Source organism: Cyrtonyx montezumae, unplaced genomic scaffold (assembly GCF_038088225.1).
Source record: "Cyrtonyx montezumae isolate F1298 unplaced genomic scaffold, pur_monq_1.0 scaffold_21, whole genome shotgun sequence".
Taxonomy (NCBI): domain Eukaryota; kingdom Metazoa; phylum Chordata; class Aves; order Galliformes; family Odontophoridae; genus Cyrtonyx; species Cyrtonyx montezumae.
In genome coordinates this window covers 3,994,467-4,017,360 of record NW_027071948.1, presented here as the reverse complement: position 1 = coordinate 4,017,360, position 22,894 = coordinate 3,994,467, and the positions used below count along the sequence as shown (strand labels likewise).

At 53.5% G+C, this 22,894-nt stretch overlaps 1 protein-coding gene across 6 annotated transcripts; it reads right to left on the bottom strand.

The window, feature by feature from the left end:
* Positions 1-749: 749 nt before the first annotated feature.
* On the bottom strand, positions 750-19,955 carry PLEKHM2 (pleckstrin homology and RUN domain containing M2). 6 transcript variants are annotated; one of them, XM_065738103.1, is made up of 20 exons: positions 19,714-19,955; positions 11,731-11,837; positions 11,451-11,560; positions 10,494-10,593; positions 9,882-9,969; positions 9,282-9,468; positions 7,467-7,526; positions 5,654-5,888; positions 4,270-5,046; positions 3,917-3,986; positions 3,730-3,820; positions 3,345-3,409; positions 2,925-3,028; positions 2,602-2,734; positions 2,337-2,527; positions 2,033-2,098; positions 1,737-1,896; positions 1,353-1,532; positions 1,160-1,276; positions 750-992 (listed from the first exon to the last, which is right to left on the bottom strand). In XM_065738103.1, exons 1-20 carry the CDS (start codon positions 19,771-19,773, stop codon positions 855-857), a joined length of 3,039 nt encoding a protein of 1,012 aa, XP_065594175.1. In that variant the 5' UTR covers positions 19,774-19,955; the 3' UTR covers positions 750-854. The 6 variants fall into 6 exon arrangements, with proteins under 6 accessions (XP_065594175.1, XP_065594176.1, XP_065594172.1 ...); XM_065738104.1 differs by having other exon boundaries at positions 2,925-3,013; positions 19,714-19,954; XM_065738100.1 differs by lacking the exon at positions 19,714-19,955 and adding an exon at positions 16,694-16,811.
* Between the last annotated feature and the right edge of the window lie 2,939 nt (positions 19,956-22,894).

Below are 22,894 nucleotides of genomic sequence, written 5' to 3'. Positions count from 1 at the left end.
AGCCCTGCGCACACCACAGGGCCAGAGCTGAGTTACCAATGAATATTTATTTGGGGAGGAGGGGAAAGGAAGATGTATATATATATACACATTCACTCACATACATTTCCTCCCAGAGAAAGGCCCCGCATACATATATATTACATGAGATCTCTGCAGTACTGTTTAAAAGCTCAAACTGTGCCCCGCAGGGTGTGTATGGGGGGGAGCAATGGGCCCAGCCCAGGGCTGCTGCCCCCGTCCTCTGGGCACAGCGATGGGGAGCACTGGGCACAGCGGGGCAGCCGCAGCCCTCGGGCCCCTGAACACCACAGGGACTCCATCTCTCACTGCTGGCGTTTGTCCCACCCCACGCGTCCAAGCCCGGACCTTCTGCCTTCTAAAACCGTACCACTCATGGCCAGGATGTTCAAGGCTGAATTTTGGCCACATTCCCTCTTCTTTCCCCACTGTTCCACTCAGCCCCGGCTCGCTGCGCGGTTGGGCCACGTCTGGATGCGTCGTTGGCCCCAGGGATTCTCCGTGCCCGGAGGGGGCCGGGAAGGAGCAGCGCTGTACGCGGTGATTGCATCAGCAAGGAGAAAACATGCACGATGTGATTCAGTGCCCGTCTCACCACGGCCGCCACCCGCTCTGCCGTGCTGTGCCCCGTGGGTGCCCAACCCCATCCCACCCCACACCGACACGAGTGGGGTAATCCTGGCCGGGAAAGGCGCTCTGCCCCCAGCAGCTGCACAACAGCCACACGGGGACCGAGTGATGGCGGGAGGGGTGGGGGTGCCGCTGACCACAGCTGTCCATGCCCACCCCGAGGGGATCCGGGGCGTCCCGTCAGCCGTCCTCCCCCCTCGGGGCTAACACCAGGGGTCTCGCTCTGCCCGCCCCCGGCACAGGCTGTCGCTGCGCTGCCAGGCGCTGTTGATGAGGCTCTGAGCATCCTCACATTTCTTCTTGACTGCTGCATCCAGGATGGCCTTGTGCAGGAGGTCCACCTGCAACGTGTGGAGCAGTCAGGCAGAGAGGCAGCACGGCTCCTTCTCCCACTCCATCCCACACCCCATGGGTATGCGGGCACGGCCGCTTTGTGGCCGCATGCCCTTTGCAGAAAGGCAGGCTTGCCCTGCCTGCAGCCAGGGAAACACACACAGCACGTGCTCACCTGGTATTTGTTCCTCCACGCGGCATTCAGTGCTGAGAGGAACCTCTCCAGTTCTGTAGTGCAACTGAAATAGAGCACCCAGGGAGGCAGGAACTGCTTGTGGTCCTGAGCAAACTCCTGAACATAGAGAGAAGGCGGGTGTTGCTACCACGGCCCCAGCCAGCCCCGGGCTGCCTCACAGCACCTTGCTCACCAGGATGCAGTACTCCTTGTTGGCCTCCGTGGAGACAGAGGTGATGTCTGTCAGCTCCACGGTGCCCAGCGAGCGGAAGAAGCTGGTCTGGCAGTCCTCATGACAGGTGAAAGCCTTCTCATCTGTCAGCACCAGGCAGCAAGGGACACATGGTGTAGGGGCTACGCCCTGGGGGATCACCTGCACAAAGCGGGGGGGGTAAGGGGAGACAGATCCTGCAATGAAGGAGCCCCATCTCCACGTGTGCCACACGCTTCTGGTGAAGGGAACTGCCCCAAAACATCACTTTCTATCCCTTTCTTTGGGGAACATGATGGGAAGGACCACGGAGGTTGAACCCAAAGGGGCTCAGGAGGGATTTGTTCACCCGTGCTTGCAGCTCACCCCTTTGGAGACAGCCTGGCAGAAGTACTGCATCCAGTCAGCCATGTCCTCCTCGTTGTCAGCACTCAGCTCCAGGGAGGGCCGGTCTGTCAGGATCACCTGGAAGGAGTGGGGCCGGTCCGTGGTGTTGGAGCGCCGGCATCCCCCGCACTGCTCACCGCTGGGAGAGAGGGAGATGAGGATGGAGCAGCAGCGCCGTCCCGATGACAACAGCCCCTGCCCCCATGCACCCTCCCTGTGCTGTTTGTCGCCCTGTCCCTTTTTCCCAGCTGGGACTACATCCCACAGCTGCTTACCCCATGTTGATGGAGAGCAGAGGTGTGACATCCGTGCGGTCGGGGTACTGGTACAAGATCCCATTGCTGCCGATTTGGAAAGATGAGAGGCGGTCAGTGGAGCCAGCTCAGCTCTGCCAACCGCACAAACATGCCCCGGTTTGGTCACACAGCCACTCCTGCACAGCCCTCTGTGCACGCAGCCCCACAGAGCCACAACAGCAGCTCCATCTCAGCCTCACAGCTGATGAGATGCGGCCTCCTCATCTCCCACACAGCTCCTGGGCATCAAAAGCAAGCTGGCAGCAGAAGAAAACTGACCCACCTGAGCACCACGAAGCAGGTCTTCCACTGCTCCTTGCCCAGGTACGAGGTGCCTGCCTTGTAGTGCAGAATGCCATCCTTCGTGACTGCGTTTTCAGCGGAGCTGTAGCTATTGGGAGAGGGTCCCAACGTCTCATCCATGGGGTCCTCCCAGTGCACGAGGCCATAGAAACGCACCACCACATCACAGGCCTGCGAGATGGGCAGGGACATGAACAGGACGCTGTGCAGCGTGATGCTCCGCCACGCGCAGCGTCTCAACTCACCTCACACTTGGACTCCTGAGCCACAAATTTTGCAAGCGCCAGTTTCTCCATGGTGGCATCTGTGAGGATACTGGGGTACGGGGGCTCCCGGCACCCCTTGATCATGGCTGACTTCAAGGAGACCAGGAAGAACCTGAGAGAGAGACGCAGCTATGGAGGCAGCCCCTCGTCAGCTTCACCTGCCCTGATGCCCAAGGGCCCCTCCGCTGTCTGGAGGACTTTTGATGACATGAGGGGGTCTCTCACTACCATGCTGGCAGTGCAAGGTGCCAGCCCAGAGGTCCCATGTCCCAGGAGGAAAGCCTCATGGTGCCCTCACTTACTCTGTGAGAGCCACGTCTGCAGTGTCGAGCAGGAACTGCTTCCTCCGATTGGTGCACACCAGCGTCACCGTCTGCTGATCCAGCCCAACCTGTGCCACACATGACTGGGTAAGGAAGCAAGACAGAGGACAAAGGGTGGTGGAGCAGGGCTGAACCCGGCATCCTGTCCCAGGGGAAAAAGTTGGCAGGTGCTCTGCTGCCTGTGCAGAGGCACAAGCAAGACAAGTGCCAACAGAGGTGGAAGCTGAGAGGGCAACGCTTCTAACTCCCTTCATCTCAAAGATTCACAGTCCAAAACGCTCCTCATGGACAGAGAGCCCCACAGAAACATCCCACACTGCTGCAGCTGCCATCCCTGCAGCCAAAGAGGTGAGGATAACCACCCACCTGCTCCCTGCTCCCTCCCCAGACAGCACTCACCGAAATGTAGTCGAGCTCGTTATAGGAAACGGCCTCCTCCACCATGTATGGCTTCTCTGCTGCCCCTGGCACAGAGATAAAGAGCTGCACGAAGGGGAGCAAAGGAACCTGGCACAGCCCAGCAAGAGAAGCCATGTCCCAGGAATGAGGAACCACAGGGCACAGGTCATAGGAGACTTATCAACATGATCTCTGTGCTGCTATTGCCACTGCTCTTGGGAGCATGAAGGAACTGGCAAATGCGGATGAGTTATGATGCCCTAATCACTGAGCAAGACATGGACCAAGCAACCAACACTTCCCCCAGCTCCCAGACCTCCAAGGGCTACGTCCTTGCTAAACTGAGAGTTGTAGCAGCCCAGATGAGTAGGGGCTGTTGAGATACCTTTCCGGATCAGGTACACATAGCAATCTGTCAGCAGGACATAGACCAGCTGCAGGTTCCCCTCCATGTGCCCGGTGCTCATTCGGATCATCTGTGTGGAAGGAGGAGAGCCCTCAGCCCACAGCCAATGCAGACAGGGGTGCCCCTCTGCAGTGATTTGTGTGCACACCCTATGTGACTATCTTACCCTGAACAGCTGTTCCTCATTCTCCCGGAAGACGTGGATCATCAGCAGGAGCAGATGGTTGTTGTCCACCCTGCGAAGAGAGACAGAAGAGGCTGAGGGATGGACAAAGATGTGGGGCTGAGTGGGTCCAGTCACCTTCCTGAGTGGATCTGTGCATCATGAGGGCGCCTGCTGGCCCTCAAAACCTTCTCCTTATGAATCCCTGAGCACCACCTTCATTCTGGAAAAGGATGGGCTTTGCCCCACAGATGGAGGGCAGATGGAAAAGTATCACCTGCAGCTCATTGTGTTTGGAAGACACGCTCTGTGCTCGCACGGGCTCTGTGTGCTAAGCTGAGCAGACCCATCCTCACCTGAACTCTGAGGGGTGGGTGAGCTCTGAAGGGCTGCCCTGGCCTTCCTCCACACCAGAGTCCTCAGCGCTGCTCAAGGAAGGGCTGGGCTGCTCCTTCTTTGGCTCAGTGACAGCCTCAGGATTGATGGTTTCCACCCGCGCAGTCTGAGGTTCACTGCTCACTCCTTCAGACTCTTCTACTGCCCCAACTGCTTCTCCCTGTCTGCTTTCTTCTTCTTCTTCAGCAGCCTCAGGGCCACCAGAAACATGTGGCGGTTGGCCAACCCCTGGAGCGTCATGGTGGCCACCACCTGGTGCAGCAGCATTTGGACTCTCGACGGTAAAGCGGTAGAAGTCCATGGGGGCTGAAATCCCCTCGCTGAAGTCGCCAGAGGACGATCCATCTGGGGTCCCCCCTGGCGTGCCGGTCCGAAAGGACTGCCCGGGCGGCTCCCGGGGCGCGCTCCAGCCGCCAGGGTCCAGCTGCCCGTTCAGCCTGTCCATCACCTTGCTCAGCGGCTGCCCCACGCTCTCCATGGACGTGTCCTTCATTTCGGGGATGCGCAAAGCCAGCTGGCTGAGGGCAGAGCGCTCGTGTCCCGCATCCTGCCTGCCCGAGCTCGGCTCCCCAGCTGGGGCAGTGGGAGCACTGTCCCTCTGCAGGTCCCCTCTGTCACTCAGCCCGTTCACGTCGCTTTCTCCGCTGCTCTGATGCGTGCCGGGCTCGGGCACCGTGGGTGCGTTTACTGACTCCTTTGCTTTCTTCTTCTTGCCTGTTTTCTTCCTCTTGGCTAACCTGCGGGGTGAGAGGCCATCATCAACATCACTTGTCCTCGTCTGCCTGCACTTCTGCAATGCAAAGGGAGGGGTTTGGGGTCCCACCCTTTCCCGACAACCTTCCCCTGCAATTTTCCCTATAATAGGAAGCTTCTTCCAGTGCTTCCCTATAATACTGCTTCTCTTCCCACACCTGCTGGAGAGCAGGGTGCAACGTGACCCATCTCAGAGTCACCTCCTCTGCACCTCCCAGGAAAAACAGTGAGAACAAAGCTCAGGCCTGCTGGTCTGGTTGTGGGGTGTCCCCGTCCCCAGGCATGAGCAGACAGCGTTGCGCTCTCTGTCTGGGTTTAAGGCCTCCGAGGGAACCCCAAGGCTCTCCCTCTGTAAGAAGTCAAACACAGGCCAACACGTCTGCGGACACATCTCCCTCAACAGGTTTAGCCACAGCTCATCGACAGACAAGAGGAAGGAAGGAAGATCTGAGACCGAGTTGCTGCAAACCTGCCACCAGCTGGAGAAAGCTTAAATCACAAGCTTACAGCTCTGGGCTCCCTGATACAGACTGCTGGGCAAAGGAATGTAAGCCAAGCAGTTCTGCAGACCCAAGGGAGCTCTGCCCCCACCTGATGACCTCCAGTTCCATGCAGCTCTCGGACTGATCCGTTCCTTCAGGGGTGGCTTCTGCCTTCTCCTGGGAAGCTGTGTGCACCGGGGTGGTCTCAGTGGATGACAGCACGTCGGCCTTCTCCTCGTTGAAGGGGTTGTAGCGCTGCGTTGGGCTTTTCACAGAGGCTTTGCTGCCATTTGCCTCCGAGGCGGTGGAGTGAGGGCAGCTGAGTGTGTCTGTGAGATCCCCATCTGCAAAGACAAGAAAGGAAAAGCGGGGTTAGCGTCAGGCTGGGCAGCCTGCAAGGGCTGGGGCAGGTCAGGTAAAGCAAAGCTGCGTGCTGGGGGCTCAGGGCACCAGGTCGTCACCCCACTGCTTGCAGAGTGCTGGCAGAGCACTGCTGGTCCAGCTTAGCACTGGCAGCAGGACAGAGAGCGTGCAGCCCAGCATTACTCTGTGCTTGGCGCTTGCTGCAATTTAGAAAATGCCTGGAAATAACAGCTCAGTCACCCAGGAGCCCGCACCCATGTCAGGAAATAAAGGCAGCATCCCCAGGAAAGAACCAGTGGGCCGTGGGGCTGTGGTGCTCATTACCAAGATGACAGTGGCTCATGAGGCTCAGAAATGCCCAGGGGAAGCTAGGTGGAAAGTGATGCACCTGTGTGGCATCAGGCTTGTGTGGCCGAGCTGCCAGGGCTCCTTAGCTCTGCTAAGAAGTGCTGGGGGCAGAGCTCCCATCCAATCCACCTTGAGGTCAATTTTACACCAAATGGCTGCACAGCACTGTCAGAAACCTCACAGCTGGGTCCTATGCTCAGCTAGGAGGGCAGACAGAGCCCACCGGTAAAGCAGTGCCCCTTACAGCAACCCGCAGGACACACACGTGGGACTGGGAGTTTGGGGAGGGGAACACAGCATTCAGTGGGGCTGGAGAAGAGCAGGCTGTGCAGAGAGCCCACAGCACAACCAGCCCGTGTTAGTCTGCAGAGGGAAAAGGAGCAGCAGAGAGGGGCTACAACAGTCATGCTCAGTGTTATCCATCCACAAAGACAGGGTTAGAGGAAGGTGACTGCACCCTTCTCCTCCCCAACACCATTAATTCCCAAAGCTAACTACAAACCTCGTGGTAGGCAGCAAAAAGCCTTTTGAGTGACAGCCCTGTGAGACTGATCGAGGGGTGGAGGGTTTGAAGAGGAAAATGAAACCTTTGGTGACGTACCCAGGTGCTCAGAAGCACTCAGGACCCTGCTTGAGCAGCGAGATGGATCTTGGGGAGCTCGCTGGCCCTTGCCATCACTGCAGGGAGGAGAAGCCAAAGGCTTCTGCTCCACTCCAACCATGCCCAGATTGACTGGGAGGGCTGTGATAGAGTACTCGTGTGTGTGGGGTAAGAAAGAAAATGAGAGGGAGTGTGTTAGAGCCCGAGAGCCATCCACATGGGATTCGAGCAGCTTTCCCAAATGGGCAGTGCTGTCCAACACAGTCCTGACCACAGCCTCCATCCAGTTTGTAATTAAAAAGGACAGAGTGTATTTCCCCCAGGGGTAAAGCAAAGAGACTTCCTGCTCCTGGGATGTGATAAGAATCCACACAGGGACTCTGCATGTGGAGGAAAGAGAGCAAATTCCTCTGTCTGGATGCACTAGGAGATGGGAAACACTCTGCACGTGGTCTCACAGGAGACAAGATCTCTCCCTTCTGCCTACACTGAACTCCATCAACACGTGGTGTTTGCATGTTAAAGAAGTGAACAGGAGAGCATGCAGCAAGCTTCAGGTGGCAGCAATGCAGAGAGAAAAACAAAATGTTAACACATGAGGATGTCCCACCTTCCCAGTCTCTGCTGGGCATGGACTGCATTGCTGGAAAGACATCTCCAAAATCATAATCTACAAAAATGAGGGATAAAACTCAGGATTAGAAAAAACAAGTAGTGGGGAGGGAGGGGAACGGGGGACAGTGTGAAGGGCATTTAGGGATCAGAAGGGAGAGAAACAAAAACAATCTTCCACTGAAATCTGAAATGCACAAGAAAATAGTTAGGGAACTTGGATGCAAACAGAAACCAGCTTCCCTGACAGCGGTTACTGATGGATATTGGAGCTGCAGGAGCAGAGGGATGAAGGCCTCAGTATGTGAGCAGCTGGAAAGCTAAATAAATAAATCAGTGCAATAATGGTGGGTGTTGTACCAGGCTTGTGTACTGAACCAGGAAACCCCTTTGGGAAATGACTTAAGTGCTCCGTGCCTCAGTTTCCCCACCTCACTCTATCTCCCACAGATACTGTGATGTTTGACTCAGGGTTTGCAAAGCCATGAGTCTGATTAAAGGACAGACCTCATCCCGTGATCCTGAACTCCCCAACTTCACCTACATTCCCATGGTACAGAGGTGCCCCTACTGGAACGTCTGGTAAGGGGATCTGGGGTCGCTCAGGAAGGGGAAGGACTATACATAGCTCTCATACAGAGGCTCAGTGTGATGCTTCAGGGAAGGGTTCTGCTTTGTATGCCCTGGCAAACTGAAGACACCTTGCTGCTTTCTCTCTGAAACAAACCTTCTGCACTTGGACACCACAGAGGAGCCCGAGGCAGTGCTGTGCTTCAAAGCCCTTTGCTAAAATGATGCTAACACCCATCCCTGCACCTTGCTTCCAGAGCTGTTCCTCCTCAGTGTCTTTAAGGACTGCAGTGCTTGCACATAAAAGGCAACTGGCAGACCCTTGTCGCAAGGGGAACCCATCTGCAGGTGGACCTGGTCTGAATTCACTGCATCCAGTTATGACACACACTGCACCGCAACTCTAAAATCCCCTGATCCCACTTTCCTCAAACTGGCAGGAAGCAGATCAGTGTATTTGGGATCAGGAACAGCAGCAGAAGAGATGTTCCTTCAGGTGAACACGCTTCCTGCAGCGTAGGAACTGCCTGTTCCAGCCTGGAGCAAGTTTAGGAGGCAGCACATCTCAGCTGCACAGGGACAACACCCCGCGTGGCCAAGCCCCTTCTGACACAGCCAAGAGTGTGAGTCTGAGGGTATGAGTATCACAAGTTATCAGGCTGCTCAAGGTAAGATGCACAAAGAGAAAAAACGGCACCTCTGAGACCACTGTGTGCTTTTCCCTAGGACAGCAGATATGGAAAAAGACTTAGGAAACTGCTCCCTGCTTCCTCCAGCATACTTGGGTCTCTCAACTGCAAAATAAGCAGTAAGAAAAGGTCTGCAGTGTTGTGTACCTGCTCTAAGCTGGAAGCTGTGTTCAGAAACAGGCACAGCTGCCATCCCTTGAGAGCTCTCAGCAGTTCTTGCAAAAACACACACCCCGTGATGGAGATGTGGACCGAGGTAACTGGCATGGAAAGTTCTCCTCTCCCAGAGGGAGGCAAAGCGGCTGTCTGCAGCTCAGATCCCAGTGCTGCACTGCCCTCTCATTTCCACCTCCCAAGGAACGACATGGACAGGCTCACAGCCTGACTTCTGCAGCTCTGTGCTCTCTTCCATCCCATCATCTGCTGCATCATTTGGTGCCTTGTCCAGCCTAGCAGCTCAGCTGATGGCACCACGGGAACACGCAGCCCTCGGTCTCACCTGCTTCAGAAACCAGGAGGCTGCTGCCTTTCCCCTGCCCTCCCTCAACACTTACCTTCACTGGATGGAGCAATGGCACTGTCGTCCCACTCCAGGTTGGTGGAGGTGACAGAGTTGAAGGAGTTGAGAGAGAGACTGTCCGAGCCGTGCACGGAGCTGGGCAGGCGGTCCTCGAAGTCCAGCAGGTACTGAGGTTTGTAGTAATCTGGCATATACGGGGCCAGATCCAGGTAAGGAGCGTCCTGCAGAGAAGAGGAGATGGAGGGAGTCAGGCTCTGAGTCACTGCACACAGTCAAAAGCAAAGGCAAAATGATAGGACTGCCCTGGAACCTCTCCTATGTCCATTCCTGCTCCTTTCACAGGAAAGCCAATGGCTCCCTCCTCTTTCACTGCAACACAGAGTGTTGCTTCCAGTGGCTTTGTGAGCACCTCCATTCCCCTGCAGGGATGCCAACACTTCATAGCAACGTTTGAAAGTGTAACTTCCCTTTGTCCCCATCCATCTGGGAAGCTGCACATTTTCAACTGAACAAGAGAACTGCCAACACAGTGCCCTGGGCCAAGCAGTGAGATCTGTGACAGCCAGGCCCCACTCCCACCCCGTGTACCCACTGCCCTCAGTTACAACAGGCACACAGCACGCTGTCCCCTCACCAGGTCCAAGTCAAAGCGGATGAACTCCAGCCCAGACACCAGCGTTAAGAACAAGGTCAGATGATCATGACTGCAAACCAGGGCATTCCTGCACCATGGATAAAACAAAAGAGCTTTAGAGCTGTGAAAAAGAAAAGGAAACAGCCACAAGCACCCTTTGGTTTTCTTAGTTTTGGTGGTGTGTCCCTGAGATGTGCTGTAACCAGCCCCAGAGCTGCACATCTGCTGTTTGCCTCCTGTCTGAGAGCAATGGCAGAGCTCTGAAAGCACAAGAATCTTCTACACGCTGCCCCCAAATTGTGCTACATCCAAATTTCCAGGCATCCACCAGAGCTGGACCAGAGCTTCTTGGAAGGCATGAGGAGAATTAAAAGTATGTCTGAGGAATAAAAGGAGGAACAAAAGGGAATAAAAGAAGTAAATAGAAGAGATGCTTTCAGGCCCTCTAATAGGACAGCACCTCCACATCTGGGATCCCTGCATCAAACAAGCAACACTTCTGCAAATGATCAGACCTTGGCCAACTTCTTGCTCTCTCGCTGGCACTTCTTGTTTCTGACAAGGAGGGATTGCAACAAGAGCCGAAAAACCAGAACCAGTTCAGATACTCACTTGACATAGTACTTGTGCAGCAGGCTTAGGTTCTCCTGGAACAACCTCAAATAGCTCTCCAAAGAGTTTTCATTGAGGGCTAGGTACAGCCACGCTCGGCCTGAAAGCAAAGCAGCAGAGAGAATTATCTGCAGGGAGACACCTGCAAAGCAAGTCTGGAAATAATCACAAATCAGTTAAAACACATCAGATTGTTCATTCACGTTCACACAGTTTGAAGGGGACAACTTGCACCAACTGTGGGAAATGAATGGGAGGACTCATGATCTGGAGAAGGAATAAAGACTGTGTGGGAGGCAGCTGAGGGACAGACACACAGCTGAGCCCCTGCCGTGTGGTGGGGCCCTACTGGCATTTCCAGTGGGATCAGCAGCCAGGAGAGACAGAGGGAGAATCACTCCAAATCAGCAAAGGTGCAATTTGAGGTATTACACAAAGGCTGGTGCAGAGAGGTGATGGTGGAATCTGTGCTCAGCTCCACTCTCACCGGTACAAGGCTCGGGAGATGAAGGACGTTGGGAGAATCAGACACAGAGAAGGTCTCTGGGCACCATCCTGTGGCCTTGATGGTCCCAAACATCTGCTACAGACATCTCACAGCCGAGGAGAAGCAGCATCAGGCAAACAACAGCTACAGCAAGACACTGTGGGACAAGAGAGGCGATGCCTCCTGTCTGCCACAAACCCTTCCTGAGAGCACAGTACAGCAGACTGCTTTGCTTTCACAGCAGCAGCAGCACGGCTAGAGACAGGCTGCAGTATTTCTAGGGCTGTAATGCAGTTCCAACAGGACTCCCACCTCCTGGGGTTGAACACAGCGAGCTGGACTCAGCCCTGCTGACTCCCCCAGTCCCCAGCCCTCGAGCACGTGGCCACTGCCATCTTCCCAAGCTTTCAGCCACGTGCCCCACCCTGAAGTCTGCCCTCAGAGCCAGGGCAGTGTCTGCCAACACTCACTGCGTCCCAGGTTGGTGGCCACGTGTTGGAGCACTTCTATCTGTTTGATGGCTTCCCGGCGGGTGAAGTGAACAACCAGCACCCAGTAACCCGACGAAAGATCTTGCAACCTGGAGAAGAGGGGTCCAGAGAAAATGCAAGCGAGGGCTTCGTTATCCCCGTCCAAATTACCAACTAGATGTTTTCTTCATGCTGAGGAAAGCCCTTGCACTACGCTGTGCACGCGTTCACATCCAAAGCGCAGTGAAAAGGAGAAGCCAGGGGTGGGTGCAGTGCTTACCCATAGAGCAGAGCGTGGTCCAGATGCTCACAGAGCCGCTGCAGGACCTTGTCGTGGTTTCTGATGGCTGGGGTCTCATCCTCACAGGCAGCAAAGTAGCTCTGCAACTGCAATGAGAAGAGACAGGTGGATGAAACACCCCACAGAGACAGCTGGAAACGCTGGCACACTCATAGACAGCATTAAGTAGCATCCCAGGAGGAGACAGAGATGAAGACAGAGGCATGTGAACACAGGATGAAGGTTCACCCCGAGCCATCTGTGGGTGAGGCCACATCACCACCAGGCACTGTCATCTGGCTGCCACTGTCTCAGGGACCAGGACACTCTGACTCAACTCAGTTAATGTGCTCACAGCTGCAAGGTGCTGGCAAGGTCAGCTCTGAGGCTCCAGAAGTCACAGCCACACATCTTTCCAGCTCACCCAACAGCCTTCTCCTGCCCCTCGAGCTCAGAGCTCTGCTCAGGTCCACATCTCACACACGCTTGGCATCCAGGCAGGCACATGATTCACACAGGATGCAACCTCAGCCACATTTATTTGCTCTGGTTGGCAACAGTTCAGCTGATCCATGGCAACACATCCCCCATCCACACCATATTTTGGCAACCTGATGCATCTTTGCCAAACCTCACCGGTTACTCAGGCTCCACGTAACTACAGCAATACATAAATGACCAGGTTTTATACGCTGTAAAACTGAGTGTTGTGCTCATCGAGTCTGACCTGACCCCAAAAGCCAGGAACTGGTTTGTCCTCCTGAATTACTGAGGATGCATCTAGCTTCAGCACGCTCCTTGCCCGGAGATCTTTGCATCTGTGTGGAGGAAGGCAGCTCTTAGGTAAGAGGGGAGAGCCAGGCGTGTACCTACACGGAGCTGTCCCAGCCCTTACGTGGGAAAGAACTGCTGAGCTGGAAGATTTGCAACCAAATTCCTTCCTCTGATTGCACAGTGCAATGCATCCCGTCCCTGTCCCAGTAAGGAGGTGAATCCCCTGGGAAGGCAACGCGCCGTGTTGGTTTGCTTACAGAGACTTTCACTGCACCTATGTGAGTGCCAACATGTTCTAGCCCAGCAGCTTGTACTTGTTTTAGGAGGAAGCAGTCTCCAAAGATTTCTGCTATTATTAGGCAGCCCAGGCCCAAGTAGGGACACCAGTGCCCTAAAATCCCACTACTGAAGAACTGTTTTGGGATCTACTCACAGCCAGTGTTTTAAGTGCACTCCTGCAGCAAAGGACGCTCGAGGAAGAAACAAAATTCATAGCTTACCCCCCAGGTGATGGAATTATGGGGGAGCACAGAGGGTTTCACACAATCCCCTTTGGTTTGGGGGCGTGGGATCCTCTGGGACAGCAAAGCCTTTGCCACATGGAACATGAGCTGGGAACCAAAGAAATCAGTGCCTTGTCCCACCCATGCTGCTGCCTACACAGAGCTGGGGAACCCTCTGCTGTGGGTCTGGGACATCTGTCCTGGGTTTTCCTGTAGGTTGTGTGCTTGCTTGAGGAAACACAGCCGTGGGGCCTTACTGCTGACCACAGCAGTGGCTGACAAGGAGCAGCTCAGGCACTCTGTGCACACTGCTCAGAGCAGTCAGCACACAGGGAAGTCTCCAGTCTGGCTTTGCAGAGGAACTCCCCATCAGAGACAGACCTCAAGCCTGGGCAGCAAAAGAGATGAGTAAATGGAAGCACTTCTTCTTTTTCTTCCCCAAAATAGCTCATATCTTTGTTACAGACCTTCCTGCAGCCAGCTCGTGGTTTCCAACCCTCTGCAGCTCCCAGACTGACAGACCAGCTCCCACCATCACAGCTGCACTGCAGGTCCCCCTGAAAACCACTAGCAAACCCAAAGGGCTATCTCCTCTCAACACATCTGAATGGCAATTAGTACCCAGGGATTTCTGGAAGGATAGATTTCCATTGCTTAGAAAAGCTAAATGTCAGTTTTTATGGCATCACTCTGTTATATTAAGGCTTTGTGTTACCTTCAGCCTCCCTCTTGTCCCAGGAGCCAACTCCACCACCAGCACCCTTACAACAACACTGGTCTTGCTGCATTTAGGTGAGGAAAAGACAGAGCAACGTCCACCCCAAGCAGCTCTCACCCACTCTCTGCCACGTTGGGAGGCAGAGGACGGCCTCGCGTGACTGCTGTGTGTGCAGTCATGGGGCTGTGCAGCCTGGCAGTTCCTCCTGAGCTGGATTTGGGCACTGAGTCACAGCTGTGGATGAGCTGTTCCACGCAGGAGCCACAGGGAAGCACACTGAGAGGTTGCTCCAACCTGTACATGATGCCTAATACACCTCTAAATTACCACGTGTTTATATGCAGTGTTCATTCTTCTGCAAATAGCTACAAGACACAAACAAACCATTTGGAAGCAGCCTCTTCCTGGGCACCGTGTGGCGGGTGGACCTGCTTGGGAAGTGAAGAGCTGAAGCTCTGCAACCACATGTGAAGCACCCACAAAGCAGCTCCCTGACACGAGCAGGGAAATCCAGGAAGGAGACAAGCAGCGAGGTTAAAAAGCATTAACCAAGCACAACTGCAGGAGCACACATCTCAAGGGATTTCGGAGAGATGTCCTTCCTCTCTGCCCCCAAACCAGGTGAGTGCCACAATGAATGGCTGAAGCCAGCCTGGGGTGAAGGACAGCACGCAGCGCCCTGCAAACACCTCTGAGTCTCAACCCAGGGCTATTTATAAACATTCCTGTGGCCAAAATAAGTGCTGTTGGCATCCAGAAGGCATCTCCACCATCCACTCAGAGTGTCTTTCTCAGCTCAGCAGTGTGTTGTGCCAGAACTGCACTGAGCACTGCGTTCCAACCAACCAGCAGAGTAAACCTGTTAGAAACCTCCTGAGCTTCAAGGCTGGCAAGTTAAACACACTCAAAGAGCAGAAGGGTGTTTGTCCAAAGGGAGCAGAGAGCTTATCTGAATGAAGGGGGATAAAGGGAGAGTTTGTGCTCCTAATAATCGCACCTCATGCTATTGAGAAGATGGTTTTAATTGCTGTTTATCAATGACAGCTGACTGCAGACAGATGAAGGGTTTTTTTGTAGTAATATACCACACCCCATGCTGGCACGCATAAGGATACTCCTCACAACTTTATAGCCCACTAATTGAATCAGTTCTCAATGAGCATGCTGCTCTTCAGGCCCATTTGCAGAGCTTGAGCTGCAAGAAGAGATGCCAAAAAACCAGCTGGCCAGGCTCTCACTGTTTTTGCCCTGATTACCCCAACAGAAGAAGGGATCTTCAGCATTTGTCATGCCGAGGAATAGCTGTGAGCTGTAGCAGCACACTGTGCAGTCCATTCTCCAAACAGAATCACTCTTGTGGTGCTTCTTGGAAGCACCCCCACAGCCTGATAGAAATGCAGTCTCCTGCCTCTATCCATGGCTGGCCACAACCCAGCCAAGTCTTCACCTCCTCTCTGTACATCTGGCCCACAGATATCCCACTAGTAGCTTTCCAGCATCGAGTTCACGTCCCCTGTTCTGCTTGGCATTTCCCTGGCAAGACAAAAGCACTGCAAGGAAAAGCCAGCAGTGCATTGGGCAACCCCCTGCACTCTGCCAGCTCAGCTCTGACCCCAAACACTGTGCTCACTGCATGGGACACTTCAAAACCCACTTTCTCACACACAGCACAGGGACTGGCAAAGAGTTTTCTGCCAGTTCCAAGAACGCAAAACAAAAGAATGCCACAAAGCAGCAAACAGACTGCAAAAACAGCAACTGGATTGGTGCAGCCCTTCTGCCTCGATCCCTGTCCTCTCATTGCCTTCCCAGTCAGTGGAAAGACAGTTTCTCTGACCTATCAAGAAGACATCTTTCCTTGAAAGCAGGATTTTGGAGATGTGAACCTCTACAAGACCCAACACACCTCTGAAACCCATTCCAGCAGCTGTCCTTCCATCCCACTGCTCAAGGCTGGAGCTCCAGGGAGCACCAAAACCACTGACAAGTGATGGCAGCTCAGCTCCAAGGAAAGAGGCAAAGGCAAGGGATAGGACAGACAGGTAAGAAGACTGATAAATGAATGGATGGGCAAAATTATACTCACTAAGGGGAGCACAAATTCAATGGCAGATGGAGAAAGAGGACACCAAACTCCTCAGCAACTTCACCACAAATAAAACTCTGCCGAGGGCTGAATTTCAGGGCAGACATGTTGCTCTGCTGCTGTCTTCCCCAGTCAAGAAAGACCTCTGTAGAACACAACTTAAAGCCCTGAAACGTCAGCTCTGTCTGGACGTTAGGGGGCTGCATACGTGACCTGACTCAACATCTGTTACAAAAAGCTTTCAGATCAGCACCAGCCTCAGTGCTTGGCTCCCCATTCTGGACACTGCACTCCTCACCTTGGTGCTGGGACCTTCCCAATGGAAAACACTGACACACAGCACACCAACACTGCCAATGGCATTGGAGCAGCCTTGATGTGCAGAGACCAGAGCCTGAAAGAAACAAAGCTGACACCCACAGCAATGATGCTTCATCTTTAGAAACACAGAACTCTGAAGTATTTGTCCAGCTGCGTGCAGTCTGCTAAAGCTGTCACCTCCTGGGACACGTACACTTGTCAGCTGTCATTCCCAAAAGGCTTTTTTCACCAGGGCTTTCCTCCATTTGAAGTTCATTACTTCTGCAGCATTGAGCACAGAACAGGCACGGAGCTGGCTGGCAAGGCTGGAGGGAAGCTGCCAGTGGTGCAGCCTGTCAGATGCAGCCAGCAGAGCCTCTGGGATGGTACACAGCTGCTGAGGAACAGGATCCCTGTGTCAGTTGCAGGCAGACGGAAAGGTCACATGCTCAGCACAACAGAAAAACTGATTTCATAGGAGTGAAAAACGAGTTCGGTTGGTAAGCACCCCACAACAAGTGAGCACAGAGGGTTTGTGCCCTGCAACAGTGCTGCTCTCCCACATAGCTGCTGCTTACTCACACTCCGAGCATTCGGTGCTTTGAATCTCTCCACACAGACCAAGTTTTCTGGCACCAAGTTATTTGGATTACTCCTCTTGGATGGGGACATCAGAAAGCTGAATCACTCAGCAGCCGTGTCACGCTCAGAGAACTTGTGAAATTAGAGACTGACTGCCTCGGAGACATTTCCTGTTGTTCCCTATACAAAACTCATCGTCACATCCACCTAGAGGTGAGCACATTCCTTTTGTCTTTTATAGGGAAGGATGCTCTGTTTCAGCATCTCTCCAGGATGGGAGGACCAAACTATCCCCAAATCTACCTTCAGGTGATGCTGCAAAGTGGAGCTGGGGGACTGATGGCATTTCTCTGGTACAGAGCTGAAAACTGGACTGGGAGACGGGCAGAAAGGCACAGTGTTAACTCACTGGTACTGCCTGGAAGGGGAAAGCAGAAATGTTCCCAAAGTCATGCTCAAACAGAGCAGAGCCAGAGCTCCTGGCAAGAACTCCTGCAACATCAGCAAAAAATGTGCTCCACTGGATTGGCATACACCAAGGATCAGCTGTTTGTAATAACGTGTCCTTCAAAGCCAGAAGGAAAGCCTGGAAAACAGAGGAAAGCCCCAAAACCTTGCATCAAAACCTTGCATTTTGAGCTCTTTGTAATTTGAAGTGTATCTCTTGGAATTGGCAGCAGTGAGCATTAAGAACTTCGCACTCTGGCCACCCAACCACAAACAAGACAGCAGTCAGTCCCTCCTTAACCCACTGCACTGTCCAGGACAGCACGGAAATCCACTAAGAGAACACTGAACACTTACACTACCCACTTCAGTACGGACCAGGCCACCTGTGATAACAGAGCTGCCAGGAGATGGATGGCCAAGGAGAGAGAACAGATATGAAGCTACTTCTAGTCTGCCTACCACAGCACTAATTCAACAGCCGCTCTCGTCCCACTGCTACTCTCAGTAATATCTGCTAGAATAAAACCAGCACTGGAGTGGACAAGGGTCTACACTCCTTCTGGGGAGGATGCCCTGCAAGGGATGAATGCACACCTAACCAAAACTGGACTATCTCCAGCTTTGGCCTCAATAAAAAACTAATTTGTTAAAGAAAATAAAGTTTAGGCATCAAGTTCCACAGTAACTCGTGGAGCACTGCAGAGAGCAGTGAGGGAGCACTGGGTGGGAAAGGGGAAAAGAAACAGTCAGAGGACAGAAGTAGTGAGTGCCACAGTGTGACATTGTCCCCTCAGTTCATCTGAGTCTCCCACAGAGGTCAGAGAGGACAAGCTACAGATGGGAAACATCATAGCTCTGCTATGTGTGCGCTCGAGCTGAAGGAGGGACACAACTCTGCAGAGCTCAGCTCTTCCAACCCCTCCTGAAGCCACCAAGAGGGAACGCCTCTGGAGAACGCCAGGTCTCTGCCCTCCCACGTCTGAGCATCAGAAGCACCCTGGAGAAACTGAGGGCACAGCCAGGCTTCTGCTGGAAGCTGAGGCTCCAGCTGGCCTTCCTCACAGCCACGTACAGTGACCAGGTAGCTCAGCACTGCTCTGGTTTGGTCTCAATCTCTACGTGGGTTGACAACTGAGAATCCACAAACTTTTCCTTGAGACTGAAGCTGAGAGAAGAAGGCCCATCTGGGTAAAAAGCATTAGAGGGCCACACACATCACCACAAACCCATCCGAGCCCTCTGCTCCACAAACCAAACCTGCAACAACAGGGAAAGCAAGGAGCAACCTGCCTACGCAGCCAGAAAGCCTGTGAAACAAGAGGTGATACCTGGAGGACTCCCCACGCCTCGTGACACAACGCCAGCAACCAGGAGCTGCTGGAGGAAGGGAGCAGAGAATGATCAAGATGAGATCTCACCGCGTGGGAAGGGCGTAGCTGCTCCTCTCACCTACTGACTTACTGTTCCCACTGACACAGGGAAAAGAGAAACGCCAGAGACTCAAGGGCTGAAGTCAGACAAGGAACTGCTGAGAAAAGCTGCGTTGCAGACTCCCTGAGGAAGCAGAATTGCATCCCAGTGGTAGAACACAGGGGTGTGCTGGTGCTGGACTTCTGCCACGTGGCTGAGCTTGCTTTCAGTATTAACAAATCTATCAGCCAGAAGTCTCCTACACTTGCCTGAGCTTTCCCACTCTGAACTGAGCAGAAAAGCAAAGCGGTAGGACTGCAAAATCCAAAAATCCCTCTGTTTCGATGGGCCAAGACAGGAAAGCTGGCAGAGATCAGTGCAGGTCAAACCGTGTCGAAGCTGTAGCTGAGGAGCCCTCTTCAAGTATGACAACATCAAAACAGCCACCACGCTGATTTTATAGCATCTCCAAACAGGGATCCCCAGGGATTTTCTGCATGTAAATGAACAGTGTCCAACGAGTCCTGTGCGAGAACTAACATATCCCTCTGTACCTGGGGAAACTGAGGCAGTGAGGTCAGAGACACAGAGCATTACAACAGAGCCAGGCAAACATCTACTCATTTCCAGGTAGATAAAAGATTACCTTTTGGCTTTAGAGGAAGAAAAATGAGACCAGAAGACAGGCTCAGCCTACGTCTAGGAGGTGCTGTCAAGCTATCCCCTCCCTAACAAGGCTGGAAATTCACCTGCGGCTCTTACAGCAAGTCGTCGTGGGTGAATCTGTGTCAGGACATTCACAGATCTAACCCAGGAACCGGGGAAACGCTGCCCAGCCCAGAACGCCCCCTTTGCCCCAAAGCACGGGGGATCACTGAACCGAGGTTGCCTTCACCCCCTTGCCAGCCTTCCCAAACACGAACTGCAGCTGCCAGCAGGGCCAGGCCGGACCACAAGCCCCGAATTCCCAGGCGCCCTTACAAGTCACTCTTCTGACTGCACGCAGACCATCCCTGGGAAAAAGAAAAGCTCAGCGTGGCAAGGGAGCCCCAGGTGAAGCCCGGCGGGGGTCCACACGGGGGGGGGGGGGCGGTGCGAGGAGCCGTCCCGTGCCGTGCCGTGCCGTGCCGTGCCGTGCCAGCCCCAGCCCGGCCGCCCACCTTCTTCACGGAGAGCGAGATGTTCTCCAGGATGCGGTCCTTCACCTCGGCCGGCTCCATGACGCCGGTCCCGGCCGCCCGCCGCCGCCTGGTCCGCCCGGCGGAGCCCGAGGGCCGCGCCGCCCTCCGGGCCCGCTCTCCGCCCCGCCGTCCCCCGCCGGCCGGCTCCGTGCTGCCGGCTGCCCGGCCCGGCCCCGGCCCGCAGGCTGCGGGGTGCCGGCCGCCGCCGCTCAGCGCTCCATGGCCGCGCCCGGGCTCTGGCGGCGGGCGGGAGCGAGCGGAGCCGGGCCGCGCTCGTGACAGCACCGCGCTCCGCCCGGAACTGAGCTCAGCAGGAAGGGGAAGGGCCGCGCGGCGCCGCGCACGGCCGCTGAGGGGCGCGGGGTACCCGGGAGCGGCCGGCGGGGGGGGAGGGGGAGGCGCGGGAAGTGAGGAGGGGATTCCGTGCCTGGGTGATCCCGGGCCGCGGAAGCACGCTTGCAGACGCACACGCTCCGTACAGAAGCAGTTCGCGGTTGATGGTTTGCCGAGGTGAGGCTCTGGGATGCAGCGACCCTGAAAACGGCGTTATCTGCGGTACGGAATTTAGGGCTGCAGCGCTGAAAGGACGGGCGGGGGAGCCCTGCGAGCTATGCGGGTCCCTCACTGCTTACAGACACCGCGTGGCTCCAGCTTGGTGAGCTAACGAGGGGGAGAAAAAGAGAAAATATCTATTAAATCTTCTGGGTTAAAGAAATAGGACACGTTTTCAGAATGGCGTGGTACAAATAATCCCAAATCACGGCTGAGGCGCTCTGGTCAGCGCTTCCTTTACAGGACCTGCAGAGCCGCAGTAATAACGGGGGAGCGATGCTGCCTCCTGCGGCCGGCAGCTCAGCCCCAGCTGGGCAGCGCCCGGAGCCGTGCTGCTTGGGAAGGGCTCACGTTCGTCCCACACGCACCCGGGATTTAGGCCGATTTATGCCACACAAAGGGAGGTATTATTCTGCCACAGACCTACGGAGCAAATGAAACCACGACAAGAAGAGAGCTCGGCACCGAAGGGCAAGCAGATCACCCGGGTGAGGATGACAAAGTCCATCTTTATTAAAAAGATTAAAAGTTCAGAAAGTTCAGCTGGAAGCTCCCCACGAATGCTGAGCAGTACGTGGCACCAAAAACTGCATCAAAGGAAATTCTGTTTATCGATGGAAACACTGAACACTACTCTGAAGTCAGCTATTAATGAAGCAACCTCTGCTACCGAACACCTTATGCAGCGAGATGGAAGGACACGATGTTCATAAGAAGACCCAGACACAAACAAAATAATAAGAAAAGGTATGAGCTTTCCTTGTCTTATACTGTAACCACTGCAGAGAAAGACCCCCATCCTTCCCAGAGAACTCTAATACACGTGCAAAAACAAGGAGTGATATAAAACAATTTAACACAGTACAGTTAAGAGAATGACATTCAGACGTTTTATTGAGTGAGAAGAAAGGCCAGGAGGAGACACGGGAGCAGGTGGGCCCCACGTCAGTTAACCTGCTGCTGTAGGCTGATCACATTGCAGCACAGCTCGAGACCTGTATGAAGCTTAAGGACTTATAGTCAGGGAAAGCTGCACGGGACAGGAAGGAGGAAAGACTCAGCATCCTCATCACAAAGCAATCCACAGCCAGAGCCTCTCACACTCACTGTCGGCTCGGAGGTTATTTTGGTCTGCTTACACTGGGTACATCACCTGTTAGGTTAGTTCAAAGCTAAAAAGTTTTCTAATAATAACAAAGTGCACAGAAAGAACTTTTTAATTTCAAAGCTGTGATAGTGACGTTGGCTCAGCATCCCTGTGAGGTAGGCAAAAATGAGCTGTTTCCTGATACACCAGGTAGGTAAATGACTTACTCAAAGCCATGGTGAAGAAAGTATGAGCTCTTATCAGTATCCCCAAAAGCCTGGAATTACATTCTTCCACAGACAGGGAATTGTATGCAACCAGCATCTGTTAGGAAGCAGAAGCATTTTATGATTTTTCCTCAAATTCTCACCACTAAACTGCTTTGAAACTCCTCTCCTTGAGCAGTTCCACAAATGTATACACCTACTAGCAAACTCTTCCTTCCTCTCTTGGAAGGAAAAGCAGTGATCCTTCCCAGCAGCAGCAGGCACACTGTAACAGGGAGCTTTCATGATTACAAGACAGCCTGAATACCAGCACAGCTGCAGGCACTGCCTCCCTACCAGTTATTCCCCAGCTCTTTCTCTCCACCACTACAATCACAGCTATCAGACACATGATCCATGTCTTAGTTAGAGGAACTCTATGGATAAGGAGTAGAAAAAGAGAACTATTAAACTGAGAGCTACGGAAAGATGAGCCATCATAAAATGAAGCACACAGCTGTGACAAAGGATAACAACAAAGCCACGCTGGGATCAGTAAACCCATCTATCTCTGAGTGCAAAGTTAACAGATTCAACAGCTCAATCCACATCTCTAGAAAAGCTTTTACTCTGCAGAGAAGTGATGTGCGTGGGATAAGAGCCAGGCTCTGCTTTATTCCGTAGGTCTACAAAGGAATAACTGTGTTGTGTATCTCTACATAAAGCAGGTTCCAAAACACTTCTGGCTATCTCCCTCCATCCACCCAAGCTGAAATTCTGCTTTTTCGCCTCATGTTCCTAAACCAACCAAGTATTTTGCTGTATAAAGCAGCAGACAGCTGTCCACGCCTTGTCTGGTGCCCAGTCAGATCAGATACTATCACTGAACTATCAATGCTCTGTAATTTTGTCTCACGCTCCACGAATACAACACTCAATACTTTTGATTGTATGACTTAATGATGACAGATGGAGGACAACACCATGCTAAGCTTATTGCTCATGTTCAGAAGTCCTTCATATAGCAGTTAACATGCTCCCCCTTGGTTCAGAAGCAAGGCTGTGCTCCAGGCACTGACGGTGCTCACGAACAGCAGTATGAATTTCTGTGAAGCTCTTTACAACTCCTGTAAACAAACAATGCACCAAACCCTAAGTGTAGGAAATAAATACTTTTTTTTCTTCAAAACAGAGGAGAATTCAACTGCCTCCGAGTAACACATTTTTGTACAGGACGTGGCTGGATTTCTCCCAGTTACGTTTGGCATGGTTTGTTTTTCAAACTGCTGCATATGTACTGAAACAGTTCTCCAAA